Source organism: Pimephales promelas, chromosome 13 (assembly GCF_988280905.1).
Source record: "Pimephales promelas chromosome 13, fPimPro1.hap1.1, whole genome shotgun sequence".
Classification (NCBI taxonomy): Eukaryota; Metazoa; Chordata; class Actinopteri; order Cypriniformes; family Leuciscidae; genus Pimephales; species Pimephales promelas.
This window is the reverse complement of record NC_142781.1, coordinates 14,773,059-14,793,509: the sequence shown is the minus strand read 5'-3', so window position 1 is coordinate 14,793,509 and position 20,451 is coordinate 14,773,059. Positions and strand designations below refer to the sequence as shown.

At 38.3% G+C, this 20,451-nt stretch overlaps 1 protein-coding gene across 7 annotated transcripts in view; it reads right to left on the bottom strand.

The window, feature by feature from the left end:
* The window catches only part of suco (SUN domain containing ossification factor), a 51,353-nt gene that overhangs the window by 6,152 nt on the left and 24,750 nt on the right, over positions 1–20,451 (bottom strand). For 3 of the 7 annotated variants that reach the window (XM_089118503.1, XM_039692221.2, XM_039692217.2), the window contains exons 4-22: positions 19,647–20,023; positions 18,966–19,076; positions 18,478–18,631; positions 16,773–16,881; positions 15,599–15,726; positions 15,361–15,428; positions 13,836–13,943; positions 13,408–13,513; positions 11,578–11,598; positions 10,821–10,876; positions 9,486–9,577; positions 9,121–9,186; positions 6,889–6,972; positions 5,519–5,609; positions 3,030–4,253; positions 2,861–2,948; positions 1,983–2,087; positions 1,729–1,877; positions 716–807 (exon numbers count right to left, since the gene is read on the bottom strand). In XM_089118503.1, coding sequence (XP_088974629.1) covers positions 716–807; positions 1,729–1,877; positions 1,983–2,087; positions 2,861–2,948; positions 3,030–4,253; positions 5,519–5,609; positions 6,889–6,972; positions 9,121–9,186; positions 9,486–9,577; positions 10,821–10,876; positions 11,578–11,598; positions 13,408–13,513; positions 13,836–13,943; positions 15,361–15,428; positions 15,599–15,726; positions 16,773–16,881; positions 18,478–18,631; positions 18,966–19,076; positions 19,647–20,023 — 3,229 coding nt within the window. The remainder of the gene's footprint in view (positions 1–715; positions 808–1,728; positions 1,878–1,982; positions 2,088–2,860; positions 2,949–3,029; positions 4,254–5,518; positions 5,610–6,888; positions 6,973–9,120; positions 9,187–9,485; positions 9,578–10,820; positions 10,877–11,577; positions 11,599–13,407; positions 13,514–13,835; positions 13,944–15,360; positions 15,429–15,598; positions 15,727–16,772; positions 16,882–18,477; positions 18,632–18,965; positions 19,077–19,646; positions 20,024–20,451) is intronic. The other 4 variants (XM_039692218.2, XM_089118505.1, XM_039692219.2 and 1 more) reach the window with 3 other exon arrangements.

Genomic DNA, 20,451 nt, shown 5'->3' with positions numbered 1-20,451 from the left:
TATTTATTTTTTTTAAATGAGCGATCGTTTCGCTTGATAAGACCCTTATTCATCGTCTGGAATCGTTTAAAGCTTTTTGAAAAGTTTGCACTGAAACTGTCTTTTGGACCTTGAACCGTTTGGTTCCCAGTAAAGTCCATTATACGGAGAAAAATCCTGAAATGTTTTCATCTAAAACCTTAATTTCTTTTCGCCTGAAGAAAGAAAGACATGGACATCTTGGATGACATGGGGGTGAAGTTTTTTTTTAAAGTGAACTACTCCTTTTAAGCCTCTGGCAGGACCAAACATGAGGCATGACTGGGCTGACATTCAAATTACAAATCACACTGCGCTCCAGTATAGGTCACACTGATCTTGAACAATCGCCAGAGACCGTGGAACTAGTGACAGCTGGACTCAAAACTAGTTCAAGCTGTAAAATGTTCGGTATTGTATTTAATATAAAACACGCGATTCTTCTGAGAGCGGCAGCCAAAATGAGAGCAGACAAAGTAAGCCACATGTTAAGTGGGAAGGCGTGATGTTAATGGGCATCATCTTGGCTTCTCAAGCTGTGAGAAATGAACATGGTGGAATTGAGTCTGGCTGAAAAAGACAGAACCACAGCTGAGTGAAACGATGTGCGTTACATGAGAGAAGGGGAGGAGTAGAGAGAATATATATCGAGCGCTCTGGCATCAGAACTCTCCTCGGCGTCAAAGGTGACTCTTACCTTCTGATGTAGGCAGCTGAAATGACTTAGAGCGAACGAGAGGGCAAGAAACTCTCCGTTTCAGACTCATATCATCATACGAGGAAAAACACCTGAGAATGAGGAATAGAAAAGAAGATTCACAAAGGTTCACTACGCAAGTGACCAAATATTGCAGGGTTCCTCTGTCCATAATGTACATTACCGGTCAAAAACACTAATATTGTGAAATACATTAAAATAGAAAACTGTTACTTTGTAATAATATTTTAAAATAAATTTCATTCCTGTGATTGAATTTCCAGCATGATCCTTCAGAAATCATTCTAATAAGATGATTTGCTGCTCAAAAAAAACATTTATTATTGGCGTGTTACTTGGCCCTGAAGAAGACCACTTGTGGGTCGAAACATGTTGGCTTGTGACTTTTTAGAATGAAATAAGCCATATTTAATAAAGGCTTTTTAACCTTGTCCACCTTATCTACTTATTATAATGAGGAGCGCCTGGTTGAATCTCTTAAAGTATAAACATTTACTATTATTTTCAGTGTTGAAAGTAGCTGTGCTACAGCTTTTTTTAATGAACAGTTCAAAAGAACAGCATTTATTTGAAAAAATAAATCTTTTGTAACTTTAAAAATGATCATTTAATGAACCCTTGTTGCATAAAAGTATTTAATTATTTAAAATAAATAAATAAATTAATTAATCTGACCCAAAACTTTTAAATGGTAGTTTGTTGACGCATTATCGTAACCTCCAATATTAAACTAGATGCGGTACTATTCATGGTGCCAGCTATAAATTAGTCAACAGTTTATTTTAACTAGCAAGAATTCTACACTGTTGTTAAAAAATAAATAAATAAATAAGTAAATCAAAAGTAATATCAGTTCAAATCAACTCATAACAGCAATTGACGTGAAAGAAAACTGACCACAGGAGACGACAGCAGTGGCCTCTAGAAAACTCTTTTAGTAACATTGCATTGTGTTATGCATTGCATTCGGACACATTTGGTGGGTGTTTTACCTCTTAGGGCTGGGGTAGTGGTTGCTCACGGGAATGACTGAGCTGGTGTTGTGATTGGGTGAGCTCCTGCAGCACTGCATACAGAGCAGCAATCCCAACGTCAGACACAGGATCAGAGATAACACCAAATAACTCTGTCTGTCAGAAACCTGCAACACACAGTGTACAACAGGCTTTAAATATTGATACACATTACTGGGTGGGCCGTGATGTGACTCATTAGATGGGGAAGGACTTATGTAAGGTTTGTAGACCTCTCGCTGGAGCTGAGCAACGGTGGCAGACAGGTTCAGCATGATCTTGGTGGCATTCTCCAGCTGGCTCTGCAACATCTGTATAGACTCGGTCTGTTTCTGGTCCTAAACACATACAGATGTAAATGGTTCGGTTATCCACGTGTTTTACAAGTAAAAAATGCTACAATGGGCCACACAAGATATCAGAACTTAAAAATGTATCAGCGGCATTTAACTAGGTGCAAAATATTAAAATAATTAACATTGTGAAACAAATTTGTCTCTTTTCTGAGTCGGAAAGTGTCATAAATGTTTTTTTTAAATTTAAAACAGTCTTTAATCAGTCTGTTTTTAATTTACATTTTTTTCCCAATTAGTTTGATAAATAACAGAAGATACAAGAGAAAAAAATCCATTAAATAAAAGCTAATTTTTTTTTTGTCTTGGTTTTCTTTCCCATGTTGACTAAAATTTGAAAGTCCGGGGTCAGAAAATAGACTTTTATTTTAAAGAAATTAATACTTTTTATAACATAGATAATATTACTAAATGTTTTATAAGCATCAAGTCAGCATATTTGAATGAGGATTGTGTGACACGGAATACTGGAGTAATGACGCTAAAAAAAAAATCAAATAGCAGTTATTTTTATTAACAGTTATTAACAGTTATTTTTACATATTAATTTTTCACAATATTACAGATCTTACTGTATTTCTGATCAAATAAATGCAGCCTTGGTGAACGTAAGAGACTTATTTTAAAATCATACAGACCGCAAATGGTCACAGATGGTACTTTTCTATGAAAATAGGGTATTTTATTTTATATTTGAGTCCTTGTATATTCCAGTTGCCGATGTCAGTTTAAACGGCTAATGTTCGATCGTGACTGACCTGCTCTTCTGCAATTCTGGAGGTGTTCTGCAGTTTGATGATGGTCTTGTTGAAAGCCCGCTGCATCTCCTCCATCTGTTTGCGATACCTGAGTGACAGCAGAATAGAATAATAAGAACATGTTTCCCACTATAATCATCTTACAGTTTGGCAGCGTGTGTGTGTGTACCTCTGGCTAAGCTCCTCCAGATATCTGCTGCTGAGGGACATGTTCATCTCCAGTGCTTTAATTCTGTTGTTCAATCTCATGAACACTGATTCCTTCTGGTTAGATCCATGCACCTGATTCCCATTTCCATTCCCGTGTCCCATTTCCACCGATTGCTGCTGCTCTGCATAAAAGTCTCCGGCGGTGCGGTGCGGGAGCAGAATGTCATCTACCGCCTCCTCTTGTTGAGACAGAAGGACTTCGGAAAGCTCGGGTTGGGAGGCCACAGCACTGTGGTGAGGGTCTTCAGCCCCTGTGGCCCTGCCGTTATCTGAGGCCTCTGGAAGCGGGATGGGAAGTTCGGTAGGAGGCGGGATGTCAGCGGGGCGGGTGTGTGTAAGCATAGGCTGAACCGTCTGCTCTTTGGTGGGGACGGGAAGCTCCAGTATGGGAGGGTCCGTCTCTGGGCTGCTGGTTTCAGTGGTGGTGGAGGAGAGCATTGAGGAGGTGGGAGACTGGGCGCTACTGCAGATGCTCCCACTGGCGCGGGTCTCTGGGATGTCCACCGGGTACTGCGGATGTTGGTCCACAGGCTGTCCCACAGGAAGGGACTCGGGAATGTTTTGGGTGGGGGTGTCGGAGAAGCTATGTGGGGGAAGAGTGGAGGTGTGGCTGGGCTCCAAGATGATGGTCTCAGGTGGGAGCTCCCGCTCGCTCTCTGCAGATTCCCAACTGGAGGACTGAGGCGGAGCAGCCACTGTTTCAGTGGGGGAAATCCTTTCGGTTTGTGCTTGAGAGGGGCGCTCTGCTTCTGGAAGTTTTTCAGAGGGCGCAGGGGGCTCTTGGGTTGGGGTGGTGGCAGAGACGGACTGCTGAGGGGCAGTTTGAGTGTCTGTGTCAGTGTGTGTGTGCTGTGTTTTGTGGCGGCGGTCTCTACGCTGACGCTGCAGTGCTAAAGCTGCCGAACAGTAGCAGTAGAAGTGTTCGTGCAGAGACGCTAAGCAGGACAAAGTCGAGAGGTGGCCGCAATATGTGGCGCTCTCCGTCTCCCATATCTCCTCTGGTCTTTTCTCCTCCTCTTGCTCCTCCTCCAGCAAGGTCACCGTTGGCTGGGTGACCTCTTCATCCTCCTCGATGAGGATGACGATACGGCTCTCCTCGGGGGGAGGTTCTGAAGGAGCTTCAGGAACAGGATCCTCTGAGTCGTCCTTCACTAGAGTAGGATCCAACTCAAGAATATCCAGCCTGGATGTACAAAGGAGGATGTTTTTGCTCAAATCGCTTGTTTAATTTTATCCAATATTGCACAACATTTTGTTTCTTACATATGAGCACAACCACAGAGTCTGAGCACATTTAATTTTTTTTCGAGGAATACCCAACGATGAAAATTCCATCATTTTATCAGAAGAAAGAAAGTCGTACCAGATTATAACTACATACATTTGATGACATTGACCAGGAATCACAATGAAAGGGGACAAAAGCTGTAAAGCTAATAAAAATACAGAAAAGCCAGGATTATTACTAACTAAAACTATTTCAAACCGATTTCGGTAATAAAGAGAAAATTAAATACAAATGCTTGATGAAAAAAAAAAAACTTAAAACGTTATTTTTTTTGTACAATTACTAAAATTATATAGAATAAAATCTACATAGAAACATTTAAAAATAAATAAATGGTAATAAAAATATAAAATAAAAATTGCTTAACTTTAAAATATAAAAATAAAAGCCAATTCAAAATATTATTAAGTGCAATAGTATATACAAATACTACAGTAACACTGGCAATAGAACAACAAATATAAGATATCTTATTCACCTTGTGGACTCTATTCCAAGTGTTATGAAGTACTATGATAAACTTGTGAGAAACGGACCAAAATTCATCCACATTCACTGACAATATAATTACTATAAATATTAATAAAAAAAAAATTAATAAAAACCTGATGTACCGGTACTAATAATGTCTACTCAAGTGAGTTGCTAGCTGTTGCAACCAGATCAACTGAACACTGATAAGATTTGACTCAAAAATAACCATTTCTTTTGAGAAATGATTCTTTCAACCCTAATGAAACATTGCTATCGCTCTCCTGAAAGTGCGAAGTAGAGCAAAAAAGCGTTAGTTGGGTTTGAAAGGGTGAGTAAAGGGGACAGAACTTAAATTTTTCTGTGAATTCAATTTGAATATACTTTACTTTCAGCTACCAACAAGATCCCAAACTCAATTTACCACATTAAATTTAGCAGATTGAATCTGGGCCTGAATATGAGGCAGCTACAGTTCATTAGGGTTTTATAAGCTTGAGCTGTTTCAGAAAAAGGACTCCGTGGTTGACTCGGTATGTGTGCAAACAGTTCAAACCAGTCTGTGCTGGAATACGCTGACTAGCTCAGGGCTCAGTATTGAGCAAGCGTTTGGGGTTTTAATGTGCTGGATGATCAGGGGGTGTGTAAGAGAGAGAGAAAGATAGTGTGCGTGTGTGAATGAGACTCACGTAACGGGCTGCTCAGTGGGGGTGGGATCTGGTGTGAGTGTGGTTTCTGTTGAATCCTGGGTGACGTTTTCTGTCCCAGAGGAAACGTTTCCTGAGCGAGATAAGAGAGAGAACAGATTTTGACAGTGAGAAAAGCACATCCACACTGCCCAACCTCAACACAAAGAGGGCCGTTGTTCAGAGAAAAGTACCAAAGATTGAATACACAAATACAAATGTGCCCCTAACTAAAAACAGGTGATCATCTCAGAAAGCTTGAAATTATATAATGCTTGGCATGGATTAAGTGTATCCAGAACAACAAGGACATCTAAAAGAAAACATGGCAGAGACAGCAGCTTTGGAATAGCAGGCAGTTTATGAATTCTTGTCACATGTCATAAAAGAATTAGGAAGATTACCTTATCTTGAAGATTTGTGTGAAAAACATTAAGTTACTTTCAACTAACAACTTATGCCACAAAGGCTGCCGAAACCATCTAGCCTGGCTTGTGAATATTAATTAGGTGATGTAATATTCACCCAGTAGTTATAACTAATTTTCTGAAAGCCAGGTAAGTGGATTCTAATCCTACTTAGATTAAGTTGTTGTATGTAGCTAAAAAACAACAACATGTGTGTGTGTGTGCGCTGCAGTGCAGGCAAGTAAAACAAAGCTCTTATAACATGAGGATCACTGACCAGAAAGCAACTTCTAAATTATAATGGTTGCGATGCACATGGATGCCAAAATATTCAGGGAAGTTTTTCTGAAAAGATTAAACCTGCCAGTAAAGGTCCTGTCATTTTATTGGTATAAATTTGGTCATTATTTGCTGCCATAAATAAATCGTATTATGCATTATATTGTCTATTGACCACTCTACGGTCTAGATATTGGTATCAGCTTTTTAAAAACTCAAGCACAATGTAACAGTCAAAAGAAAAACAGCCCATTGCAAGCTTTCCTTTTACAAAATTAGTATAAACTTTCAGCTATCCACTCGACTGCAATCTCTCAAGGGACATTGTAAAAATATCTTGTTAAACAGTCTTCTCTCTTTTAGACGGTTTATGGCATAGTGTTTTTAAACGTCACTGCATTTAGGAAAGCCACATGTATGTTTGAACAGCATTTTGTAGCAGCTCTCTCTGGACACACACACACTCTGGGGGAGTTTAATGCTGGCAAACACAGCTACAGAAGCTATCAAAGACGTGCTTTCACTGGCAGGCCTCACAGTTTCAGCACTGTTGGCATGGTGACAGCCCTCACCAGTCACAAACAGCTGCCAAGCAAAGAGGAGCAAATAAGTGCAGTACTTTCTCCGGACAAACTCAGGACAGGGCATTTTTAATAGCCAAGCGCAAGGCAGAAATCAGGGCCGTACCTTCCATTTCAGCTCCGTCCTCCAGCTCTGGCTTCCCTCCAAGCACATTTGCTGCAATGTTGTTTACCATGTTCAGGATGGCGTCTAAAAAGAAAAACAATCCAGAGAAAAGTAACTAAAAATATAACATTGAGGTAAATTTCCGACAGTGGCAGCACACAAACTAAATTTCTGTATTCAGAAAAGCAAAATAAATCTAATGATAATTGCCCAAAGGTGATGAACTTTTTAATTATTGCGGAAGTAGGAAGTCTGCGTGTCAGTATGTGTATTGTGATGTCAATTTATTCTTTTGGTTATAATGTAATTTGGTCTTATTTATTATCAATCAATAAATTGTGTTGTGAATAACATTTACTGATAAATGAGTGCTCCGCTTAGGGACTGGCAAAGCACAGTGTGCATGTGCACAAGTCATCTAAGACATACGTTTTTAGTAAATCACACATTATGTGTTATAATGTTTAATAAAACTGTCATTGAAACATTAACCGCATAAAACATTTAATTAATTGCATGTGCTAGAGTTATTATATACTATTGTAGTATTTATTCATATTGTGAATTAGATTCGTTTTTAATTTTGTAACTAATGTGATTTTAGTATTTTTTCATATTTCTACTTGGCTATCCTCTCTTTCTATTTTCAGTTAAAATAAAAGACCTTCAACTGAAACTTTTTATTTTACCTAGTGGCCAAGAAAACATTCCGTATTTTCTAAGATTATAAGTGTCTAATATTCATATTTTATTTCAGCTGATTTTCATTTGAAGAACACTTTAAAAATACACACCTAAACATTTACATCCTGCTCCATGCTTAGCATGAAACTGGTTCATCAAGTGTGTGTGTTTGTGTGTGTGTGTGTGTGTAAGAAAGGAGGAACAATATTTGACAAGACAAGTCTTGGATGGATATTGAAAACACAAGTTTTACAAGAACTTGGAACTGGGGCAGGGGGCAAACAATTTCCTTGAATGCTGAAGTTAGAGCAGGTTCAGAAGCTTTGAGTAAAATGCAATGTTATCAACTAAGATTGATTTGAGGAAAGTGGGATCCTCACATGTCAATAATTATTATGTCAACCATTTCTGGTCATTCTATAGCTTTGGTTAATCTAAATTTCACTGCTTAGAGTGTGTAGTCATGTTTAAAAGACATGGGTGAAAGCTGTTGACTCTTCTTTGTAAGTCTCTGACAAAAACATGTTGCCCTGATTCAGCGTCTACGGTCATGTGACATGCTGCCAGGCTATATGTCAGTGTCATTATTCTGATGTTTTTTTTTTTTTTTTTTATCTTTCGTAAACATCCCTCACATCAGATCGAATTTTGCTTTCCTGTCAGACATTATACTGTGATCTTCAATTGTGCACGTATGGCAGCGCGTGCTGTACATCACTTCACTATAAAGGGCTAAAGAAATTATGAGCACGCAATGTCATAGTTACATTGTCAATTAATAAATCATTAAATTATCAAAGAGTACCAACACATTAAACAACTGGTACATTGTGTTAGCTGGTGTGGATTCTTATTCAAGTATTATGAGTACTATGTGTATTATAGTGTCCATATGTTTTATTAACAGTTCATGTTAGTATTTTGTAACTATTTTTGATGACTGTGGTGGCTCATACCAACTTACTAACTATATAGTATTAAGAAATACTAGTTTGGGACTGCTATTTACCATTATACATCAGTGTTAGTGATACAATGATACAAAAGTGACACTATAGTCATACAATTTGGGTGTATGTTAAGTCAAGTGGGACAATATTTGTGTGTGTCAACCATTTTTGAGAAATAAATTAGCTTAGTTTAAAGGGATACTCCGCTTTTTTTGGAAATAGGCTCATTTTACAACTCCCCCAGAGTTAAACAGTTGAGTTTTACCGTTTTCGAATCCATTCAGCCGATTTTCTGATATTTAGAGGAATATCAGTAACCAGACAGTTTCTGGTCTCATTGACTTCCATAGTACATTTTTTTTTCCTACTATGGAAGTCATTGAGACCAGAAACTGTCTGGTTACTGATATTCTTCTAAATATCAGAAAAGACGGCCAAATGCATTTGAAAACGGTGAAACTCAACCGTTTAAACTCTGGGGGAGCTGTAAAATGAGCCTATTTCCAAAAAAAGTGGAGTATCCCTTTAATGCCCATGGGAAAATGTGGGTCCCATGTCCAAACCAGCTGAGAACCAATGATTCACTCAATGGACATACTTGTGGCAGAGCCTAGCAGATTCTTTGATGCCTTATCCTCTGACGGCATGTAGCCGGGTGGGTAATCTGCAAAAAAGAAGTATGGAATTAGGACAACAGCATTAGTCAATGAACACACAGAACAACTGAGAAAGAGAAAACAGAAAAATATAGTCTTGTGCCTAATTTAAACGATTAAAGTCTGCCATACAGTAGTGCATCTAACAGAAGGAAAGTAGTGTTTACGATTATATTACAGGACAAACGTTACGCCATATTCAATAAATGTCAATGTATCGAAGTTTAGAGTGCTTGTTCAGTACTGTACACATTGTCACCCATGTCATTTGTTTTCTGTGAGCAAGAATTCAGAGAGATGATCTCACCATAGTCTTCATCCAGATACTCGGTTCTCTCTGAGGTGTACTGAGAGTCGGCTATCTCGTCATACTCTTCCACCATACTGGTGCCAAACACCCTGATATACACAAAGATACACACAAGAAACACAAAGATCAGATACTTGGAAGTCTAAAATCCAAAAAAAAAAAAAAAAAAACCAGTAAAAATAGGATAAAAACAGCATAGGAGGGGAGTCGTAAACAATTTCTAAAAATTACAAAGCGTTTCTGTATTATCTTAAAGAACACAGCCTCAGTACAGATAAGAGAAAGACAGGCCTCATAACGAGAAATATTACCGTAAAGCCCACTGTGATCATCAGCACAACTTATCTCTGCCTTCTACAAACAACTGTAATCACTTTGCCCTTTGCCTAGGTTAGTGGAGGTCTTTAAAGACATGTTTTATAGCCTGTTCTACTCCACATGCAGAGGAGGTAATTGCAGTGGAAGAAAAATAAAGACAGATATTCAGTGAATTGACCAGTCTCAGAAAATAGGGAAGTGGGAGTTTGGAATACAAGTTATGCCATTTGGAATACATTTAGAAAGGACTTTTATTTTTTCCTTTCTATCTGACCGTAGAGTTTTGCTTGCCTCTCACAGTATATACTAGGATACAGTCATTTTCTAGGAGAGTATGTCTCTCCCAGAGTGCAGCCAGACCAGCCCCTTTATGGGCCTCTGACCAAGATTAAATCTCCTGCCAATGCAAACAGACCTGAGCAGCCCGAAGCAGAACAGAGATCTAACTCAACTCAAGAACTTTGCCTTTTAAAACCTTTAAAACCCTTATAAAGCCATGTGTCCTTTCTCTGAGTCAATGAAGCAAGTACAGGTTCATAAAATCAGAATCGACCTGTTTCTCAATACAAAATACCGCTGACGCGCAGGATGCTTTGGTTAAAGATATGGTCTGACTGTTATCAAGACGCTTTCTTAAAACTCCAGGAAAACATATTTTTTGTATAACTATTTGATGTGCAGGTTTTAATATTACACAAAAAATAAAATGTCACAACATGACACATAACAAAAAAATCAGAAACAAACTTACATATGCAAGTTTGCAAGCGCTGCAAGCCTGTTGTACATATACTACCGTTCAAAAGTAGTATGAATGAAATTAAAACTTTTATTCAGCAAAGACACTTTTTAAATGCATCAAAAGTGACACTAAATACATTTATAATATTACAAAAGATGTTCACTTTAAATGCTGTTCTTTAAACTTTCTATTAGGGGTGTGACGACATACTTAGCTTACGAGATGATACACAATATACAGTACTGGAATTCATTCACAATAATTCAACACACCTGATCAGGCTGAGTGGACAGAAGTGTTCAGAGCCGAAATGGGACAGCAGCTCAACCTAAAAAAATAAAATAAAAAGACGAGCACGCTCAAACATGGTCATGAAACAAAACCAAACTGAATCTCATAGATATATACACTAGATGTTGCCTTGGCTACAGCAGTTCATTAGAACGAATGCGTCAACAGAGCCGCCATCTTGGAACAGGGGAGCCCCTCCACTATTACCGTCAATGTAGACAAAGGTCTAACCGAAATAAAATCACCATAAATCATCATGAATGCGATTTTCTCTGGGTTTTTTTGGTTCATTTCAATGGCCAGACATGTATTTATCATTGATTCCAAAAAAAAAAAATTTTTTTTTTTTTTAAACATTCTTACTAGTTCAGATTTTATTTAGCCCACTGCCATTCATTAATTCGAAGTAAAGGCAGAGATAGCAGCGTTACCTAGCTGCTTCCTATGACAAGACCCCTGTTCCAAGATGGCAGCGGTTTTGACGCATGCTTAGAACCCCAAGGTGACGTCTAGTGTATGTCTATGACTGAATCTAACATTGTCCAATGTCCCAATACCGTCCAACAAAATAAAGTACACATTTAGTGCTGGAGTATTAGCAAAGCATGATTTTTCCCTTTTAAGTGTGAGAAAAGATGTGTATTTGTGTGTAAGGAATTGTCACTGTCATGCATTACTCTACGTGAGTCCTGCCACCCAAATCAGCACTGACAGGATCTGAGAGAAAAGAATGCTAACCTTGATGTATTTGATGAACATCTGATGCAGGAGGAGAAGACAGGAGAGAGCGGAAACAAAGAGAAACAGAGAGGAAGATCAGTTTAAAAGACTTGATTCATGCTGTAGCAGGTCGAGCATTTTGAACTGTTCTTGTTTGTTCTGCTTTCATAACTTGAGCAGCGGTACCAATGGCAGGAGAGAGGGCTGGCTGAGAGAAAGACTGCAATCAGAGCCACAAAGTGGGGAAAAGAGCAGGGAACAACAAGTAAACGAAAACAAAAAGGAAAACATTCAAATAATAAACTACACAAGAGTCGAAAAGAACATGACAGAACAGGTTTAGGGCAGCTCAATAATGGCAAAGCATCAGTGGTTCTTCTTGACATGTTGCAGCAGATAATTAAATGATCATCCAGGAACACATAAATCAGATTGAGTGAAAATAAAAATAAAGATTAAAAATAAACAGCAAAGCACAGCACCAAGCAAGAGGCACAGTTAGGATCCCTGGAGTTCTTTCAAAAGATACAAAAGCATACAAATTAGAAATAAATCTGTGTCCCAATTTTGTTTAGGTAAATACTTTTTATGCGCCCCCCACACACACACAGAATACTGGACTGTTTATCCCAACTGAATCTGCACATTTCTTTTGCCTTTTAGCTCTCAAGTATTAATACACTGACATAGACACACAGACCTCAAATGCAAATCTACAAGTCATGAATGTGTATTCAGCATTGTATACCAACCCATATTTGATCTGAACAGTACAGTACAGAGACTCTAAGACCTGAGGGAAGGGCACGGCTTCTCTCGAATGACTAAACTGTCCCCCCCCTTTACATTGTTGGGAAAGTTCACTCTTTACATGAACTAGTTCAAAGTTCAGTTCACACATTTGAAAATTAACTAGTTCAGTTCATAGTTCATACTTCAAATATCAACTTTTTTCCATATGTTGCGAGCTTTTTTTGTATTATTATTGCCACAGCCCATATACAACCACAGACAACAATTATTTTATCGACGGGCAAAGTTTGCACAGAAATGTAAGATTTTTCCCATCCTCACCGACCTCGTCATAAAACCCGTTTAAATGATCATACGACGCCTCCTCCTCACTGCTTTGTCGACAGCGGCCGCAGTGCAACACTGGTGTCTTGTGTTGCCAGATTGGGTGTTTTTTCTCTAAATATTAAGGCCTGTTTACGTGCGTTTTAGCCAGGTTTTCGCCTGGAAGTCTCTATAGGAATCTGGCACCCTATTGTACGAAGTTAAACTGAGAGAGCGTGCGTTCACAGACACCAGAATGAACGCATTCACAGTAGCGTTCATTGGGCAGTACGTTCAGTTCAACTTCACCTCAGGCACAACACCGCCCCTTGCCTTGCCTCTTATTCAGCAATAACCTTAAAAACACACTTTCATGTAATCCAAGATCATAGATCTTTTGTTGTTTAGATCATAGGTAACGTGTGTGATCCATTTAAAGATCTTCATGATTCAAATGTTACAGTATATAGACGCATCAGAGCACAGATCTGTGACTTCATGCTTTATCCTATTAATTAAATAAAGTTACAATAATTTTTATTTTAAATGTGATTCACTTTTCTAATCCTTCCCATTAAGTGTTTAGACATAACTAACAAAAAGCAGATGTGCTACCAACTACATTTGTCAGGAATGTGTGGATACCTCAGAATGTGTACTGCGAACAGAGCCATGCAACAAAATGAGCAGGAGTAATAAGGAAACACACCCTTCCTCGAGTTTCCACTTTCAAGGAAATTTTACAATCAAGTAGCTTTGTGAAGATTGATTCATTTGAGCACATCCTTTTACCTTGACATATTTGGCATAGAGTTGCTCATCCAGAGGGAAGCTCTGTACTGTGCGTTCATCACGGGCGTGAAAGGTGCCCAGCTTGATCCACTTATTGGTCGGATACCTGAAGTTAAGAAAAGTTGAAAAAAGTTGGTGTTAATGTAATACAATCTCCCAACCAGGCAAATTGTGATAACATTTCAGCAACAAAGCAATTTGTCCGTCCACACTGAATGGGAAAATGTGATGCGACAAAAATCACAACCAACCACAAATTGCTCGATTTTTAATGTGAGGCAGGATTTGAAACAAATGACATATCACTGTAATTAATGAAATGTGATGCAGTTTACCAGAATAAAAATTCACATCCACAATGGAGAGATCAGTCCACCCATCAGATTGTGCCTGTTAGGGTTACTGAGTGTCTGTGTCAGTGATGTTACCTGTCACTTATGGACACAAGGAAATCTTTCGGCGTAGATGAGAACAGCTCAAAGTTTGCTATGTCCAGCTGCTTCACTTGGATTGGCTCACAGAGCTCAATTACAAACCTGCATTGGGAGATTGAAAGAGGAAATAAAGGGGAAAATCTGAGTGCACAAATAAATATATCAACTTGTAAATTAATGCTGCCAAATCGTTTAATCGCATCTAACATAAAAGTTTGTGTTTACATAATATATTGCGTGACGAGACACTTATCTCACGAGACAAGACGAGATTGGGTTCACAATAACGAGATGAGACGTGATTAATCGGTTTGACAGCAATATATACATTTGTTATATATTTGATAGGTAAATTTGTATATGTTATATGTTCCTTGTCTGATCATTTATCTTCAAAGGTTTTTAGTTCCTTTTAGATCTTCTTAGATTGCAACAAATTAACTTTCTGGTGCTATTATCACATCCGATTAAGGGTGCACGCCGGTAATAGTTAATAATAATGATAATCATTATAAAATTCAATTATTAAATCACAATTGAGACATTTCTTTTTTACATTCAATCAAATGTATTTATTTATTTGCACTTTCATGCAAGCAAAAATCAAGAAAATACTGTACATTTTTTAATTTACTGTATTTTTACATTTATTTTTAGTAAATTTACATTTACTGTAAACTTTATTTTATTACACATTATGAAAACTGGTGAAGATTCTCTCAAAAGCTAAATCAGTGAAATTACAAATATTAATTATAGCAATTCCAAATTATTTGAACGTTTTTCTATTTAAAAAAGACTTTGTATTGAAGCAAATAAGTTGCATAAGTGCATTTATTCAGCAACCACAATAGCAAGAATATAGTCTTCGATTCATGTTTGGATTACAGTTCACCGCTAAAAGGTTTGCTTGCAGATTTAGTCACAATAAACAGCATGTGTGAAGTGGCCATGTGATAAGCTGCATTAGTTTATCTAAATGGAGATGTTCAACTCAAAATCTGCATGTTTGTTGCCTTTTTTAGATAATTAGCGCTTTATTTGCAGTGCAGAGAGATGCCAGGTTTGTAAGATTAAGTAAAACACTTGTATTGAGAGAAAATATATCCATTTCAGCGAAAAGAGGGATTTAAGCTCTTGACATCTGGCAACCCTAATCATGAACCCTTGAGGCTTGTTACAAAGATAATGTATTATGTCAAATGGAAAAAAAAAATATATATATATATATAAAATAGGAAAATAGATTATGCTTAATCGAGACACTTAAATCATAAGCAAATTAAAATATGATTAATTATACAGGACACGTCTAATTAATTCAATTAATGTAATCCTAAAAATAGAATCGTTAGCAAAAAGCTGTTTAAAACAGATGGAGATTAGAGTCTCTCTCACCACAGGACATGTCAACATCCTAATAGCATTTTCAATCTTACACAAACAGGAAAAAAGCCACTTTAAAACAGAAATGAGCAGCTGCTGCAGTCAGTTTCTCTCTGTATCTGCAATGACTCACCAGATCTTGGTACTGCAGGGGTTCAGCATGTACAGATCCATATTCTCCATCAGGATAGCAGATGTGCTCTGAAAACACAATACACAGACACACTTATGTAAGACAATTGCTAATCTAGAGCTGATCAATAACATTTCAAATGCAGGAACAACAACAAGATATTAAATGATTGTCCTATTTAAATCCATCCATCTGTCTATCTGCCCCATATGCTGTTTTGCTGCCTCTTGTGCTGTACCTTGGCCTCATTGTTCGCAGAGAGGATTTTGGCCCCACATTCGACAGAAGCGTAGTTATTCTTGAAATTCTTTTGAACCTTTTTGACAGGATGAGGGCTTCCATTTGATGAAGTGTGCAGAGACTGACCTGAAACCAACAAAACAGGTTACATATACTGTAGGTCCTCTGTCAAATGCTTTATCCCATGGTTCGGGTTGGCTTAGTTTGAGTGTTTTCATGCAGGTGGGTATGTTTATCTGCCAATTACTGTCTGAAAAAACAAAAGAACGACTTATCTTGATGTATGCATAGCATGCATATACACATTCACTATCTTTAACAGATAACCTAATGGCAAAATTGTTGGATTTTAACTACCAATAACGTCTGTCACAGCCTAAAGGTGATACCTTTAGTAAAAGAAGCTATTCATTTACATTGTGCTGATTACAACTTGCAAAAACAACCTGAAAAGGCAACCTTTGTAGCGTGTCTTTGTAGCTGTGGACCCCACTGACTGAAAGCAGAGACAATAATTACATTTTCCAAATATGATTTAACAAATTTGTTTTGAGATTGTAGCAGGTCAAGCAGCCCCAATCTAGACCCACAGTATTAAGGAAACTGATTGAATTTCAGTTGTGTGATTTATGCCAGCTGCATAAGCCTCGCTTGAGAGCTCTCTAGTTTTATAGGCTGCTCTGCATCCGCTAAGCAATGATGATAAAGGTCAATTAAAACACTGTTAAGCTAATGGCTGTTAATTTGTTAACTTTGCTTTCTGAATCAGCTGGAAAAATCCAGACTCTCTAGTCTAAAGCAATGGTTAAACTGCTCAGATTGCCGTGAGCATGAACATCAAGTTTTGTTACTGTTGTTTTGCGGTGTACTGAAGCAATCCATTACAGCAGCTTATACATGTGCATACTGGGTTACGCAACATTCACTGTGCACAGTTTCCACTGAACTGACAAATATGAGCATTTGCAGAACAACATTATTACAGGAGCAAGAAAAAAAGATGAAAAAAAAAATATGATGAAAAGAGAGGGACATCTCTGTGAAACCAAGCAGAAGTGGGTCCTAATGGAAGTGCGTGTGAGTGTGCACTGATGCGGAAGAAACACGGAGACAGCCTCTCTGATGAACATGCAGCTCTGTGAGCATGCACGTGACTCAGTGCCATCTCTTACTTTTCTTCTCCTCTACTTCCATCACTTTCTTCTTCCACTCATCGAAGGTGGGGATGTCTTCTTTACTGGGCACTGGAGGGTCTGGACTTCCCTCGTGGTCCACCACCTGCTAAAAAAAACAAAAAAAAAAAACAAACCTCAATTATAGTGACAACTCAACCTTCCTCAGTCCTAAACCTGTAAAATGCATGTATTTCAGCTGCACTATGCTGGGTAGATACAGCCAATGTGAAATTGGTAGTGGTTTAGAATCCATATAACTGTATATGAAACATTTCTAATATTCTAATATATTCTAATACTGCTTTTCAGAGGAAGACATTTGATTTTAAGATTCATTAAAATAGAAAACAGTCTAAATTGTAATATTTTCCAATATTACTGCTTTTAATGTATTTTTGATAATGTATCAAATAAATGCAGCTTTGGTCAGACTTCTTTCTTACATGCACACATACACACTCCATATAAGGTCTAAATGGCTTTATGCACTCATCTAATTGACCACTGTTCCCCAGTATGGAGAAGTGTCAAAATATGACCCTCCTCTCAACCAAAATATCCTCTTTCATACAATTTCTAATTTACACTGGGGTTTAATGAGCAGTGAGGCTCGTTCATGACTATATTATGCAAATGCTACATGAAACAACAGTTCTGTGTGAAAATTCAAAATGTCTACATGATCCTTCCTTTTTTAAGGTGGTCTATCGTTCCGTCTCCCCATCACTATCCCTTTTTCTTTTCCCCTTATCTCTATGTCTGTCAGTGCCTAAACAGCAGCGCTGAGTGTGCGTTTGGTTGATTAAACATTTACAAGGTTGTCGGCCCAGTGGAAAATAAACATGCTGATGTACCCAATCCCACCTCTCTCAGCCTACTCCCTCTCTTCTGCCTTTCTCTTCCCCTTTCATCTTCTCTATTTAGGGTGCAAGTGTCAGAGCGGCTTTACAAGAGAGGAGGGAATGTTTTAGCTCTACAGATCTTTTAACAGCAGGGTGTGGACTGGCTCAATGGTAACCAAATGCAAACCCATTCACTATCTACATAATGGGGTAAAAGGTAGGGAGAGGAACACTGCAGGGTGCAAAATGTAGTGAGTATTGTCATCATGTTCTGTTAGGTGGCGTATCCTCAAGAAAAACAAAACAAGGAAAATGTATCAGGGCTTAAAATGCTTCTAAAAAACACATTATACCTTCTAGCTCCATTCCTGAAATCTACAAGACTACGTCATTATAGAAAAAAACAACTCTGAATAGATAATCTGCAAAGCCACTATGAAGTAATACACATCTTAGAAAGATGGAAATCCATTTAAAGACATTTATAAGGTTGCAAAAGATTTCTATTTTAAATAAGCTTTTGAACTTTCTATTAAAAGAATCCTGAAACAAATAATAACCAGTTTCAGCAAAAACAAAGTTGATTAGCAACTGCAAACAGTACTATATTGAAGAAAAATTGGTATTTTGATTACAGTATAATTAATAATACATTTAATTGTTTATTGAACATGTGTCTATTCTATAAGCTCTATTGCTTCCATTATATAAAAGCATTACGCCATTATTCATCTGCGTTAAAGTGATTTTATCGTGTGTAAGGGAGTTTTAGTCTTGAAGTTATTTAATTTATTCCCTCCCATTTTTGCAATTACTTAGCAATGTGAGATTAGTCTGACAAATGTGCTTGCAGTGTGTACCTGCAGGCTTTCTGTAGGTGGAAGGATACTGTCGGTCTGCCCCGTCTCTGTGAGGTCCAGCTCACTCGGGACCAGAGAGGCAGTCGGGTCAGCACTGGTCTCTGTACTCTGTCCCAAAGTGGTGGACTGGTTCTCTGCATGTTCCTCCACAACACTATTGAGAGCAAGTAAAGAGAGGAAAGGGTGGGGATACATTAATGGGTTGGTATATAGAAAAACAACAACAAAAAAATATTTGTTCACTCAAATGACAAGTTAAACAGGAATTAAAATGGTGTATCATGGCATTCGTGGGGGGGGGGAGATGAAATGAGAAGTAAAAAAAAAAAAAAAGAGCAAGGCAGGATGACGAGCCTTGATGTGCCTGAAGAAGCTCCGTTACTTGGTCAACCATCAGTTACCAAGTCACCTAATGTAACGCAAGTACTGTAGTTGTCACTATGTAACCTGCTTTGTTACCTGTCGTTTACCTGTTGCTCTGTACTCACCTGGTGAGTGTTGTGTCAAGGGGTTGACTGAAGGGGGGCACAGAGCCCACCTCACACTGACTGGCACTAGAGTTCTCTACGGGGGCATCAGGATGCGGAACGTCTAGTCCACTGAAGGAAAGAAATCATATGCCGTTTACCAAAAGAAGGGAAAGATAGGGAGGAATTGGAGGGAAACTAATGGAGAGAGGGGGCTACAAAGAATAAGAGAGAGAGAAAGAAATCTGTCTGGATCCAGGTACGGATTGAAGCCTGGTTCATTTTGATCTGTGGACAGTTTCTATCTTACTGGTTTATTACATTTTAAAGGCCCATCTAGCTAAGTGCACACCGATATTGTCTTTTTTGGGTCCTTGTTGAAATGGAAGATTCATAAATGCTCCAAGTCCAGAAAAAAAACAAAATTAAAACGAGCCATAGAGGTCTAGTAAAGAAGGAGAGATACACTATGATGCAATTAAAAAAAAATGGTGCAGTTCCAAAGAAGGTGCGACATGAAGTCCATAAAGTGATGACCGTGTGCTTGGATGATTCAATTTCAAAGTCTGGATGCAGAAATGGTGTCACAATGAAACAATAAGAAAACAAAATCAAAAGAAATGTGAATATAGAAAATAAATAGTGAAGACAATCATTCAAAGTTCCCACCCTCTCCTCTCCCAAACTGCTGTGTGTACTCACCTGGAGGGGCTCTCGGAGGAGGAGGCTGAGGTAGGTGAGGCCGGCTCTGGGCTCTTCTGGAGTTCAGCAGCAGGTGCAGAGGGGTCTTCTCCGTGTGGGTCAGTTTGTGGAGGGGTCAAAGCAGTGGTGGCGTGGGCAGCCTGGTCCTCTGTTGCAGTGGCCTGTGGAGTTTCAGGGTCTGGCTGGGTGTGGGACAGATGCGGTGCTGTTTGGGGCTGTGTGAGTGTTGGTGGTTGAGCTGACTGCTGTTGTTGGTCTTGTTGTTGGGTGTTCTGGGGTTCTGGTTGCTGCTGCTGCTGTTGTTGTAGTTCTAGCTCAGGGAGAGCAGAATCAAGCTGAATCTGCTGATCCTCCAACACTTCTTCTAAATTCACAGTCTACAAGGACAGAATCACAGATAAACGGATTAACAATTAGGCAACAGAAAAAGGCTCTTAGTGAAAAACATCATGACTATGATTTGGTTGTAGACGTGAGGTGGAGGATCACAGCAAGAGTGCAACAGTTCTGGTAAAAAACAGTAAAAATAACATTCATTTTTCCAATGAGTTAATTGATATTTAACTTATAATACAAACTGTTAGATTTCTCCATAATTTAATTGTCATGTGCAACTCTGCACAATATTGTAGTTATTTCCCTCATTGAAGCTGTTAACACAGTCTAGTAACTCTTGTTGAATTTACTAATTCTTCTTTTTTAAAGCTACACTGTGTGATTTTTACCCCCATCTAGCAGTGAAAAGGTATGACCATCCAGTGAATATTAGTTTCTGTTCCTCTCAATTCTGATTTTGTTTTAACTC